Source organism: Podarcis erhardii, assembly GCF_964252035.2.
Source record: "Podarcis erhardii genome assembly, chromosome: 14".
In the NCBI taxonomy this organism is placed as follows: domain Eukaryota; kingdom Metazoa; phylum Chordata; class Lepidosauria; order Squamata; family Lacertidae; genus Podarcis; species Podarcis erhardii.
The window spans coordinates 35487436-35501781 of record NC_138503.1 but is presented as its reverse complement, the minus strand read 5'-3'; the positions used below and the strand labels follow the sequence as shown (position 1 = coordinate 35501781).

Sequence of the window (14346 nt, the reverse complement as noted above, 5' to 3'; positions counted from 1 at the left end):
TTTCTCGGTCACCTTCAAAGGTAGCCCCACATAGAGCGCATTGCAGTAGTCCAAGCAAGAGATAACTAGAGCATGCACCACTCTGGCGGGACAGTCCACGACCAGGTAGGGTCTTAGCCAGTGTACCAGATGAAGCTGATAAACAGCTGCCCTGGACACAGAATTGACCTGTGCCTCCATGGACAGCTGTGAGTCCAGAATGACTCCCAGGCTGCGCACCTGGTCCTTCAGGGGCACAGTTACCCCATTCAGGACCACGGAGTCCTCCACACCCGCCTGCCTCCTGTCCCCCAGAAACAGTACTTCTGTCTTGTCAGGATTCAACCTCAATCTGTTAGCCGCTTTGTGGTCTTTAAGGCCTTCTGGCAAGGAGAAGGTACACACTTGCACTGCATTGAGACTATGTAGTCATTAATGCCACTCAGCACCGGCTGGTTCTGGGAGGTGCTGGGAAGGGTGAAGGAAATCTTAGCAGACTCAGCAGCTTGCCTGCTTCTGGGGAGGAAAGCAGGGGGCAGCCATGGTTGACAGTGAGCCTTCTGTCAGAGTGTGGACCCCAGCAGATGCCAGGCCCATCCCAACCCTGGCCAGAGAAAGAGAATAAGAAATGGCAGCCCTCCCGGCAGAGGCTGCTCTGTTTGTTCTCCAGTATGGGGATGATTAGTTCTGGTGACGCATCAGCGGCAAGTTGCCCGCCCTGAGCAAAAGCCGGAGCTCTATGGCCAGAGCGCTCCCCTGCGTGTGAAAAGGGCCAGCTGTGCGGCCTGATGTTCAGCTGTCCTTACACTTTTATTAGGATTTTGTCCAGCAAGCCAGCTTTGGAGGGCAGCAAACAGATGGCCGGGGAGATAATGTGTCCCCATCACTTTGATAAATATGGCCCAACTCAGTGACTGATTAAAAGATTAATTTGTTAGAGAGTTTGAGGATGTGAGGGGGAGGAGGAGAAGGAGATGGAGAAACAGAAGGAGAAGGAGAAGGAGAAAGAGAAGAAGGAACAAGATCTTGGCCTGGTACTTTTCCAGCCTCCACATGTGGCAGAATTTGATACGGAAAGGTAGGAGATAACGCCCCATTATCCTCTCTTTATCTCTCTCTCTCCCCAGAAGGGAGCGTGCCTAGCCAAGTTCTCCTCCGCCTCCTCCTCACCATTTCAAATAAACAAGGAAATTCAAGGATGCAATATGATGCCATTATATACTGTATGGTGCATTTTTACAATAGGGCAAAAAATGTTGTACGGATGAATATTATCATGGATTCCGATGATGATGATGATGATGATGTAAATGCATAGGATTGCAGCCAATGTTAATTTTACTCGGAGTAGGTTCATTGAAATGAATGAACATGACTTAGGTCTATTACTCTCAATGGGGTTTTTTGTGTAGCAAACAGGGATGGGGGAGAAATTTGGCCCAGTTCACATTTAAAGGCCAATCTATGCAATTCTTGCCTTTTGAAACTATAAGTGAACTAAAACATAGCCATCCTGCAAAAATTCTCATTTTTCTGAATTTTGCAACAGTTTTCCAGCCAAGTTGTGCACCTTCACTGGGGTATTACAATCTAAAAGAATATAAAAATGGATTATATTAGGGGAAATTGCTTTGCAAAAAAATTGTGTACATTAGGAAAAATTGGATACAAAGATGAGTAGAGAAATTCGCAATAAATGCAAATAAATTTCATGAGGGGGCACATACACACACACACACACACACACACACACACACTGCCAACTGAAAAATGAGAAACAAAGCTATACACCAAAATTGACATATTCACCCATCCCTAATAGCAAGTGACTAAACCACTCTATTGTTGTGGTGGTGGTGGTGGTGGTGATGTTATGACTTCCTTAATCTTAGTTGCACAAGGAGTACTTTTCTTACTCTGTGGTAAGAAAGAAATACACTCTGTACATGCTCAGCATCTTCCGCTCCTCTCACATCACTTCTCATTTCCTGCAAGGGCTCTGGAAACAAGGTTCGGGTCTTAGGCCTAGTTAATTAAGCCCTGTTTAAAATGGTTCTAAAATGGACAGCGAGTAAGACTAAAGCTTGCCAGGAACAAAAGCCATCATCACAGAAAAGTTCATCCCCCCATTCTCAGATGGGAAATGCACTCTGCACATGTTTACAGATACCTTTGTCTTGCTTATTATGTCAGATGTTCCTAATTGAGCCGAGGGGGCATGATTACTACATGTCTTCTAATGCTAACATTTGGAGAGGGGCGGAATGAAGGTGTACTTCTTTAAACCAAGTCTGTGCTAAAGTGGCTGGTTTTCCTGCCTTGTGCTTTTGGAAAGACAAATATATCATATGCTCCAACATTCTAGGACATTTTAGCGATTTCTGCCTGGACACTGTTTCCGACTTCCATATTCCAACTATGTCCAGGAAATTCAGGAGGGGGCCGCATAACTCCATGCCCTTTGATAAAATTAGGGACATCCTACCATACCCGCCAACATTTCTCCAATGAAAATAGGGACGTCCTAAGGCAAAGCTGGACATTCTAGGATCAAATCAGAAACCGGGACAGCTTCTCTAAATCTGAGGCTGTCCCTGGAGAATAGGGACACTTGGAGGGGCAGATGTATCTCTCTCCCTTTGCATTGCCAGCTTAAAAAGTTTCAGTTGAACTACCTCAAAGAAGTAAGTCAGTGAATTAGTCATTTTTCAAATGTATTTCTTATTGTTACTTATTAAAAATATAAACAGACTGCTACTCACTCAGGTTCCATGGTGTGTTTTTAGGAAATGTAACGTAACAGTGAAATGTTACTTTCACAATTCTGTTTTGAAATCACATTTTGTTCATATCAGGGAGAAATTGCATGGAAGCCTATTCTTTCTTTTTAAGAGTGTGTTAAAACTGTCCATTTTTATTTTTGACCCCTGATCCAAAACATGCTTCCACTCCCAATATGGATCACAGGGCCGTGTGCCAATTTTCTTCTGAAAATAACCTCTTCTGACAGCTATTTCCCCCCTGAAGGTGATGCCTGTTGCAAGCTGAATCTTCAGAAGCAAATGGTGGGGGGTGGGGGGTGGACATGATCCTGGGTGAGAAAAAAATGTGGGGCTTTAACCCAGATTGAATCACTCTCCATGCTACCCAAGTGCCAACCTTGGCAATGTTGTCATTCTGTTTAGAAGTCAAAATTGATGGGTTCAAAAGTAATCAGATGTCTACTGGGTCTGGAGCTTTCTCTAGCAAACAATAATATTCTTGTAATTCAAATCAAGATCAATTAGGGGTCGATTTGTGCACAAATGCATTGAGCATGGCTAACTCAAGGGCTGACTTCCTGTCTTTTTCCCAAGTGACTGGTTTGGTGCCACCAAGTAGGAATTCCCCTGTGCTCAGTGGGTTGCCTCAAACTCAGAGCAGGCCACTGGAATTAATAGGTCTGTTGTTGTTGTTGTCGTTGTTGTTTAGTTGTTTAGTTGTTTAGTTGTTTAGTTGTTTAGTTGTTTAGTTGTTTAGTTGTTTAGTTGTTTAGTTGTTTAGTTGTTTAGTTGTTTAGTTGTTTAGTCGTTTAGTCGTTTAGTCGTTTAGTCGTTTAGTCGTGTCTGACTCTTCGTGACCCCATGGACCAGAGCACGCCAGGCACTCCTGTCTTCCACTGCCTCCCGCAGTTTGGTCAAACTCATGCTGGTAGCTTCGAGAACACTATCCAACCATCTCGTCCTCTGTCATCCCCTTCTCCTTGTGCCAAAATCTTTCCCAAAATCAGGGTCTTTTCCAGGGAATCTTCTCTTCTCATGAGGTGGCCAAAGTATTGTCAATGCCTCTACTTTCAGCAGGACTAGCAATGAATACATGAGGCATATATTGAGCCCATGATAGTCTCCTAAGGCCACCATTCCCAAAGAAACGCTTTCTAGGGAATAAATCCCATGGAAACAGAGGGATTTAATTCCAATCGCACACACATGCCCTTCCTCCCAGGGCTATATGCTCAAATACAGCGGCTACATGTAGCTAATGAATGTAATAAATGTATTATTACTGGTAGCAGAATGTCATCCAAAATTAACAATTTCCAAATAATATATATGGCAGTCCATAACTAAAGAGTAGTCAACGTAATGAGTTACTGGCGAGGAAGACCACGACGCAGGCAGGATGCCTTTCAATGTCCAAGAAGTATTGTAGTGGATGCTCCAATGTAACGAATTCAATAGCAATCAGCAAACAAGCAGAACAGTATAACTGGATTAGATCAACTGTTTCGAAGATGAATCTTCGTCAGCAAGTAATTTTTTAGAATATCCATACAGTTTATAAGTTCTTACATTGGTTTTATCAGCATCCGTTAGCTACACTGGTTCATGAGCTCTGATCCACAAGTATTATATTTACCTGCATGGATATTCTAAAAATCACTTGTGTTCCTCGCCAGTAACTCATTACGTTGACTACTCTTTGGTTATGGACTGACATATGTATTATTTGGATATTATTTGGAAATTGTTAATTTTGGATGACATTCTGCTACCAATAAAGTGGTACCTCGGGATACATATGCTTCAGGTTACAGACGCTTCAGGTTACAGACTCTGCTAACCCAGAAATAGTACCTTGGGTTAAGAACTTTGCTTCAGGATGAGAACAGAAATCATGCTCCAGCAGTGCGGTGGCAGTGGGAGGCCCCATTAGCTAAAGTGGTGCTTCAGGTTAAGAACAGTTTCAGGTTAAGAACGGACCTCCGGAACGAATTAAGTACTTAACCCGAGGTACCACTGTACATTTATTACATTCATTAGCTATGTGTTGCAGCTGTATTTGAGCAGATATCTCTGTATTGCAACACAGGGGTTTGTTTTTCTTCCTCCCAGGGTGGCAAACGACAAAATCACAAAACAATGCATACATTAAAAACATTTTTTTTAAGCTACCTAAACTAAAGTACCCATGGATGGGAGGAGGGAAGTCTGAGATTCGGAAGAACTCTGTGTAATTTTTATTATTTGTGATTATGTGTGTGAACGAATTTGTAAAATCAAATAAAAAATATTTTAATTTTTTTCAAAAAAATTTTTAGAGGCATTAAACATGTAGAAACATCAAAGCACAGCCATATGTCCTCATAACTAATAATTTCAAGGTTGCCAAGAACAGTAGCTTTCATCTATGAAAGGCCTGGCTGAAAATGAATGTTCACCAGAGAGGGTGTTCCACAAATGTGGAAGCAATACCAAGAAGGCCCTGCCATAGGGTCAGTATCGACTGAGAGCCAGTGTGGTGTAGTGGTTAAGAGCGGTAGTCTCATAATCTGGGGAACCGGGTTCGCATCTCCAATCCTCCACATGCAGCTGCTGGGTGACCTTGGGCTAGTCACACTTCTCTGAAGTCTCTCAGCCCCAATCACCTCACAGAGTGTTTGTTGTGGGGGAGGAAGGGAAAGGAGAATGTTAGCTGCTTTGAGACTCCTTTGGGTAGTGATAAAGCGGGATATCAAACTCTTCTTCTTCTTCTCCTTCTTCTTCAGCAACAGCAGGGCTGGATCCTCTCCTATGTAAAGAACACCCTGCATTTAGAAAACTATCGCTACAGGGAGTGAATTAGGGCTAGAACCTTTCTACCTGATGTGGCCAGTGTTGTTGTTGTTTAAACTTTGCAGGGAGGTTGTTTTTCCAAGGGGGCACATTAAAAAATGACACCCCTCCATTTGCAGCTTCAAGTGGGTGCTGTCCATGCCACCCCCCACATCAGGATGCAACCATCTCCTTCTGCCACAGCAGACCAAGCCAGACCACAAGTTAGGCATAGAGGGCTTTGAAGTGGTACATAGATGTAATCAGTGGTGCCTTCCGCCCCCACCCAAAAAAGAAATGCTTGGTGTATCTTTTTCGCTTCGGAGCTTCCATGAAATCAGCTTTTCAAAACTGTCACAAAACGGCACAGCTCGGTCTGCCAGCTTCTAGTGGGATGAGGATAAAGCAAATGAGATTTTAAGCGCCTGTCAAAATTGGGAGCTCCTCTCTCATGAGGGAGGGAGGGAGGGAGTTTGCAAGAGCTGCTGGTGGAGAAGCACTGGGCATGGCTGAGATTGCTTCTTGACACAGTCCAGCTCCACAGCCAAACAAACTAAGGGCCCTGTGGACTGGGATTTTATTTTATTTTTTATCCCCATGCCAAGGGCACAAATATGCTTGCAGAAGACAGAAATGTGATCGAGTTCACCATGACCACATTCCAAGGGTGCTCCCCCCCCCCGGAAGGTTTGGCTGGTGCCTTCATTATACACCTTTAGGAGCCATGCGAAAATGTTCCTCTTCTTTGGCTGATTAACATTTGATGACCTTTTAAATGTGTTGTAGGAGGAGGGATTATTGGTTTGTTCTTATTTTTATTATGTATTCTGTGGTCTTTATATTGTAATTTTCATGTTGCAAACTGCCCTGAGATCTACAGGTATAGGGTGGTACAGTGGTACCTCGGGTTACAGACGCTTCAGGTTACAGACTCCGCGAACCCAGAAATAGTACCTCCGGTTAAGAACTTTGCTTCAGGATGGGAACAGAAATCGGGCTCTGGCGGTGCGGTGGCAGCAGGAGGCCCCATTAGCTAAAGTGGTGCTTCAGGTTAAGAACAGTTTCAGGTTAAGAACAGACCTCCGGAACGAATTAAGTACTTAACCCGAGGTACCACTGTATACAAATTTCAACAACAACAACTTCCATTACCTTATGTGGTAATATCTAGTGGTGATTTTTCCATTCCTTTGTTGAAGCAGTGACATTATTATTATTATTATTATTATTATTATTATTATTAAACAATAATTTAATTTCTCTACTGCTTACCACACAGAGCAAACCAGTTTAGGGAGCAGAGGGCAGCTGAGCAGGTTAGCTTAAGGAATGCAGGGCAGATGGGGAAGTACAGGGTGAGTTGCTTTAGAGAGTGCAGGGCAAGCCAACTTAGCTTAGGGTTAGTTTAGGGAGGGCAGGGTGGGCCACAGAGCACATAAAACTCCGCCCTCCAACCTCACTGCTGCTTGAGGCATATGCCTTACTCTGTATAAAGGTAGGGATGGCCCTACACACTCCTGGCAAGCTTCCCTCCACCATCCTGCAGTCCCGAGTCATGAACCCATATGACCTTGAAGGCAAGTCCTCATTACATGCAAATCCCACCCCCACCTCAATCCCCACAAGGACATCATTTTTGCAACGGCTTCTCCACTTCCTTCCCACCCACTATAGTCCTTCAGCCAGTTTCCTGAGCCCCGCACGATCTGGCAAGGTCAGCTCTGGGATAGACAGTCTAGAGACGGGCGTATCGGACCACCTGCTTCTGTTAATATGTTTATAACCGGTAAAATCCTACAGACTGGGGGTGGGGGGGGTGGAGAGTTGTGGAGGGATTTAGAAATGTCAGAAGACGGATAATCACATTAACCCTTAATATGTTTGACTTACTAGTGGAGTGCAAGGAAAATGATTTCAGCGAGGACTCCAACTCTCCCCCTCCCTTAATATTATAGAATCAGATGTGGAGTTATTATAGACTCATTCTCCTGAATGGAAAGGATTTATGAAGGGCAGGCTTGCATCATGTTCAGTGATTCAATTCTCACATAATACCAAACCATGATTTGGCACTTACGATGGTTCAGAACCCAAACCTTTGCCTGTTGAAAATACTTCAGTCCTTCTGGTGACTTTCCAGCGTCTCTTCAGCTGGGATAAAGCAATGGCTGCTCCTTTCAGAATTGTTCCCCTACTGAAAAGAAAAGAAAAAAGTTGTGCAGAGCTCCTACATGAGAGCAGGTATTCATCTGTTGAGTTGTTTTTTTTAAAAAAGGAACTGTAAATAAGGGCTTTTGTCAATGTCCGTCTTAAAATGTGGTGTCCATAACTGGACATGGTACTCCAGATGCAATTTGGCTGGTGCAAAACAGAGTGGGGCTATTACAGGATGGATTTGCATTCAGTTTAGCTGGATCCCCACTCACATCCGGTGATTTGTGCTGAAGTAGATGTCAGAATGTACAGTTCTCTCCCATTTAGATACACAGTTTTATCTCAGAGCTGCTGTAACCTGTTTAACCATTCGCCATATTTCGTAGAAGGGAAAAGAAATCCTCACTGTCCCAGCCTGTCCTTTTTTGTGTGTTTTGTTTTCAGTGATGTCAGCCAGTAGTCAAATGTAATTAGCTCCACAGCACATTTTATCACACCCCATTTTCATCAGGTTACCTGATTGTCTGGAATCACCAGTGTGACTCCTCTAGGAAGCATTACCCTAATCCACAATTGCATTCATTTGCTCCTGGTGATATCACCACAGTCAAACCTGATTGGTTCCATGATGACATCATCAAATCCATTGAATGGTTTCTTGATGGAACCATTTTCTTTGGAACCATTTTCCTGGTTCTTTCTCTTTGTGGGTTGCCTCTGATATTGCTGAGATAAAGTTCCTACTCTGAACTGCCTGCTGTGCTTTGTGAAAGATTGGAGGGCCACATTCTTATAAGGGGGGGGCACTGAAGGACTTCAAAGACATTGGTGGGTGGAGGAGATGCGCTTTGACTGTATATCCAGAGGAACTGAATGCAAAAAATGTGCATGATAGGAAAAAAATGCAGTAACATTTTGATGCTTTTTTGAAATATAAAAAGAAAGAAAGAAAGAAAGAAAGAAAGAAAGAAAGAAAGAAACTGAACTTAAGAAGGGAAAAAAATGAGACACTGATATTGACAGTTTCATCCATCTCATCCTTTGGTTGAGCCCTGCACGGGCAACTGATCTTCAGAGGGCTCAGCCTATTGCAACAGCTACTTGCTCAAGGGATTCTTTGCTCCTTTTGCCCACAAAGCTGCTTCCTGCTATCTACTGCTATCTGCACTAAGCACACCTCTGTGGTGCATGGCCTTTCTCCCCCGTTGCTATGGCTACAGCCATTTTGCATCATCCAGCTCTCTAATCACCCTATTCCAGCACACAGTGGGCCCTTGATCAGATTAGGTGGCCGACTCAGCAGAGGGGGAAACAGGATGAGATGATGTAGCTCTTTGGCAGCTGAGGATTTAACTCTCTGTGGGAGACGGAGACGGAGGAATAGCAGCAGTAGGGGGAAATGGAGGCCTTCCATGGATGGTGCCCAGAAGGTTGCCTAGAAGAGAAGGATGAGGGGGGAGACAACATTTATTCAGTTCACATTTAACAGCTAGTCTGCATCATTCACATTTCCCCAGAGAGTGTGCAAACCAAAAAAAGTTATCTTTTGAAACTGGAACTTCTCTGAATTTTTCAATGCAGCCAAGTAACGTGCAGAAAAACGCATTTGCATCTATTAAGTGAAAATAATTTGCACAAATGCATTATGTTAGAGGAAACTGCTTTACAAAAATGTGTCGATTAGGTAAAACTGAATACAAAAATTTGACTGTTGGGATAAATTTACACTAAAATGCTGATGAATTTCCATGAGGTCCCCCCACCCAAATTGACGCAGAAATCTGGAGAATGAATTCAAGACTGGGGAAGGGGTGTGTGAAACACTAAGATAAACAGAAACTGACAGATTCCTTGATCCTACCAGAAGGGAAAGTGACTTCTAAAGAGTTGTTTTCATCAAGACTGCTGCAGCATAGGAAAGAGCTAAACTCCTGTTGTCTACCTGCTGCTTCCCTGATTATGACAATGCTATATCTACAGTATAGATAGATATAGGCTTCTAAGTGGTTTATAAGATCAATTGTAAAATCCATGCATAATTAAAACACACAATAAACCATTCAATCAAAGCATTAAAACAGTCGTAATTTTAAAAATACAAGAAATTATGCCAGTTTAAAAGCATAGCAATTAAAACAGTGAACAATAATTAGAACAATAAGACCAGAAGGTCATGTTCGGGGGAATGCTTGTCTAAACAGGTGTGTCTCCAAAAGCCGGTGGAATGCCAATGCAGATGGGATTTCGCATATTTCAGGAAGGAGGGCATTCTTCAACACTGATGCCACCAGGTAAAAAGCCTGCCTCCACGTTACCACAAGCTTATAATGATCAGTCTCCCTCACTCTGAAAAAACTACTGCACATAAGGTGCATTGAGCACCACATCTATGGCTCTGAACTGGCGGCTGTTGGAGCTCATTTGCAAACAGACATTTATTTGCTATCTCACAGCTTTTGTTTTATGCAGCCAAAAGTCACTGTCTCATCCCAAATCCTCTAATGCACCAGTGACCTTGTAGACCTCAATATTCAGAATAATGATCAGAGAAAAATAAATAGGCCACCATCCTGCCCCTTATATAGCTGCATTAGGGCATGGCTCAGTTTTTTACGTTGTCAGCAGATCCCTTGAAACACAAGACCAAATTAGGCCTGGCTGGGCATTGTAAAAAACAAACAAATCTGAAATGCAGCCAGGAGAGGCCGTCTATTTGACAGGAGCAGCGATAGGTGGTATTTGGGGGTGGAGGGTGGGTTATGTAATCTTTTTCGTGCGGGCCATTTTCCAGTCAAAATTGCCTTTCCTCCAGCCATTTTCCTATTCAGATGTGGGGAAAATGAACAGGAACAACGAGAGATTTTGATCAGAAAACACAATGTTGATAATGGGTCACTCATCATCCATGCCACCTCTGGTTCACCCTCAGCTTAAAAACAATACTATTTTTTTGTCATTTGTGGACTAGTTTCTCAGTTGGAACATTGCAGGTTTGAGCAGAGGTGACTAACCATTTCAACCTGATGGCTGCATTCACTTCTTGCCAACTCCCTGGAGGCTGAACGCCAGTGGTGGGTGTGCCCAACCCACACTCTCACATGCTCACACACAGCACTCTGGTATTTACATAGCCAGATAGTCCCCCTCCCCACTTCCTGCAGATCAGCTGAGGAGGATGGATGGGGGAACGGATTCTTGCATCTCTCTGCTCATCAAAGGGAGAGTGGTCATCTCCAGTGTAACATGCAAACCCTAAACTGTGGTTCATCTTAGCTATGGTTTGTTGGAAAAGCCAGCTTCCGAAACCATGGTTTGTTAAAGTGTTTTATTGACGCTCAGGTGATACAGAAAAGCACTTCCAAATCGCAGCATGGCAAATGTTTGTGTAAGGCACGTTGTATGGAAATGGTGGTGTTGAAGCCTAATCAGTATGCACAACAGCTGGGTTGCTTTTGAATGTTCAGTCTTGGATTACACCCACTCCATTCAATCTGTGAGACTACCTTAACAGGCATGGCTTCCTGCACAGACTCCAGAGAGCTGTGGTTTGTTAAGAGTCCTGACAGCTGTTAGGAGGCTCCTATTCCCTCTCACAGATCTACAGTTCCCAGAATTCTCTGGGAAGAAGCAGGATTGACTGTTAGACCACTCTTCGAATTGTAGTTCCGTGGAGGGGGGATAGGAGTCCATACCATCCAACCTTTGGAGTCCCCAAACCAGCATGTGCGTCTTCCGGTTATATGATGTCATGTCTAGGTAGCAACAAATCCGTCCAGAGGGTGCCCTTGTTGTGGCAGGGGACTTTAATCAGGCCTGCCTGAAGACAGTCTTTCCTTTAGGGCTTCCTCCATTTGTTTGTGTGTCTCCAAACCTTGGGTTCCACACCTTGGTCTGCTGATACCTCCCTGCGGTGTGTGTGAATTCTGGGCAACCTTCCAGGGGCCACCTGCCATGGGTGGGAGGGGCCAGAAATAAAAGTGGGCAGAGCAATAAATGCAAATTTTACCTTTGCACAGTAGGCTAGGTACTCAACACACACACAAACAAACACACACCTCTGTCCTCCATCCAGGCGAGAGAGAAGCCTCACCAGAGTTCAAGGACAAATCCCTGCCAGGCAAAAGAATTCAGGGGTCAAAGGAGGACCAGTGAGAATCATGGCTTAGGGAGAGGGTGTGTAGCCCAGATAGAGTTCTGGGGCCAGATAGAGATGTTTTGAGGGCCACATTTTGTTCCCAAGTCTGAGGTTCCCCACCACAGTTATATAGGGCAGCAAAAGGAACGGGGTGACGTTAAAGAGAAATTCGGCAACAAGTTATTACAATGAGGGGCTTTCCATGGATCTCAACATACCCCGAGCAACATCAAGGTTACCTGGCTTCATTTGAGCGGCGTCCTTCCCTTGCTGCCTGTTCCAAACCAGGGCACCTGGCAAACAATAAAAACACATCAGAATAATTACTCTGCTGCTCTAATTATGCGTGAGCAACGATGATTTAAGAGCAAGGGGAGGGAACGTCCAGAGGATTTATTTCAGTCTAATTGAATTGTTTTGCCCCCTCTCTTCTGCCGAATCCCTCTGCGATAGGCCGAGGCTGCATCCATAAAAGCCTTGCGTAAGCTTTAATCTTAAGAGAGCGATGGTTTCCCAGTGATCTGTGTTAATGTTTGGGGTGGACCTGACGTGCCGTGGGGATGGTCACATGAGCTGCTCCCCATCTCCTCCACTTTTTGCCGGATCTCGGCCAAAGCAGAACGCTTACGGGCCAGGCAGCGGACTGGACATCTCCGGCACGCAAGATGCCAGCCATTTCGGTCCTCTACAAGGGAGCTGTCATTATTAGCAGGTAACGGCTCAGAAACAGGGCTTGAAGGGGGGTCAGGCAAGCGCCGGCACATCATTGGGTCATGTAGAGAACTTGAGGGACACACGTAAGAACGCAGGCTCCCCCTGTGGCTCCATGGCAGAGCCTCCGCTTTGCATGCAGAGGGTCCCAGGTTCAGTCGGGCTGCCTCAGTGGGACAGACGGGAAGCAGGGCTTCCTCCGTCAGCTTTGCTGAAAGCCAGGCTTCACCAGGCACTTCCTACCCCTGAACTGTGCTAGCTGGTCATTATAAGAACACATGTTTAAGAATTGGTTCTTCCCCCCCCTCTTCCCTCCCTCTCCTTTGCCCCTTGTGTGCTGTGGTTGGTGGGTTATTGTTGGTTTTTTTAGCTTGTAACCCTACAGGCAGAGGCTGCCTTGTTTTAACTGATTGTATATAAGCCGCTGTGGTAACTTTCCTAACTCAAGAGCAGGGTACAAATGCTCTAAATAAACACATAACGTCAAATTTATTCTCCATCTCTAGGACTCTGTTTAGTGCTAGGGCTGATTGGAGTGGCAGTCCAAAACATTGGGGGGCCATGAGGGTAGTCTAGGTTGTCCTAGAAGGACCATAGGCCTGATAACAGTTCTTCTCTTTAGAATCAGGATGCCCCTGGTGTCCACAAACAGTTTCCTTTTCATCCTGGTTTCTGCTTTCAGGACACTAATGGGACCATACGGAATGGATCGGACTGTCCATTGCATTGACTTCTATGACTGCGCCAATGGGCTGGGTGAGTGTGTCTTTTTCTGGTGTCTGTAGTATTGTGGAGGGGTGAAAAAAGGGGACTGAGAAGTCTGGAGCTTTGAAGGGTGCCTTCCCTGTTTTACCGTATTTTTCGCTCTATAGGACACACTTTTCCCCCTCCAAAAATTAAGGGGAAATGTGTGTGCATCCTATAGAGCGAATGCAGGCTGTGCAGCTAAGCTCTGTCTCGCTGTTCTAGCTTGGGAATGGCTGCGCAAAGACTCCAGAGGGCAGCGGGGTGTCTTCACCCCGCTGCTCTGCGGAGGCTTCAAAGGCTGCGTTCCGAGGGCTTCAGGCAGCTATCCGCAAGCCTTTGGAGCACAGCAGGAGTTGCCGCTGTGCTCGGAAGGCTTGTGGATAGCCGCCTGAAGCCCCCGGAGCACAGCGCGAGTTCCCGCTGCGCTCCAAAGGGGCGCAGGGATAGCCAACTGAAGCCTTTGGAGCGCAGCAGGACCTCGCGCTGCACTCCAAACGCTTCGGGTTCCTTTTGCTGAAGCCGGGAGAGCAAGACTCTCCTGGCTTCAGCAGAGAGGGAGAACTGTGCAGCGCCCCTTCGGCGAAGCAGGAGGAGAAATGGAAGGGGCTCCGTTTCTCCTTCCGCTTTGCTGAAGGGGCGCTGAGCAGAGAGGGGGAGAATTTTTTTCCCCCTGTTCTCCCCCTCCTATGGTCCGGTGCGTCCTATGGTCCGGTGCGTCCTATAGAGCGAAAAATACGGTACTTTGCTTTCCAGAAGTCCCTAATGCCAAGATTCACTCTATCTGCTGCAGGCAGTCTATTGCTACTTGTTCATCTGTGGGGAAACATTAGGAAGGCTACCTTAAATTAACATTTTGTTAAAGTTGACGCCTATGATTGTTTGACACCCTTTTTGTACAGCAGGACTGAGATGGTTCAGGCGTGGAGGCTGAATGTGGTCCTCACAACCCTGCCTTAATCACAGCCACTCCCCAAACCACACCCCGTCACTGGCCCTGCTCCCTGCCCTCTTTCCGTGCATTCGCAGTGATGCCTCTTGCTTGCCTGG

General features: G+C 45.3%; 1 protein-coding gene across 2 annotated transcripts in view; it reads left to right on the top strand.

Moving 5' to 3' along the window:
- The window catches only part of LOC309329582 (syntaxin-binding protein 4-like), a 60480-nt gene that overhangs the window by 8907 nt on the left and 37227 nt on the right, over positions 1–14346 (top strand). Inside the window, exons 1-2 of one of the 2 annotated variants that reach the window (XM_081840487.1) lie at positions 12438–12553; positions 13235–13308. In XM_081840487.1, coding sequence (XP_081696613.1) covers positions 12507–12553; positions 13235–13308 — 121 coding nt within the window. In that variant the 5' untranslated portion in view covers positions 12438–12506. Of the gene's footprint in view, positions 1–12437; positions 12554–13234; positions 13309–14346 lie in introns of those variants that run through there. The other variant, XM_081840486.1, reaches the window with a different exon arrangement.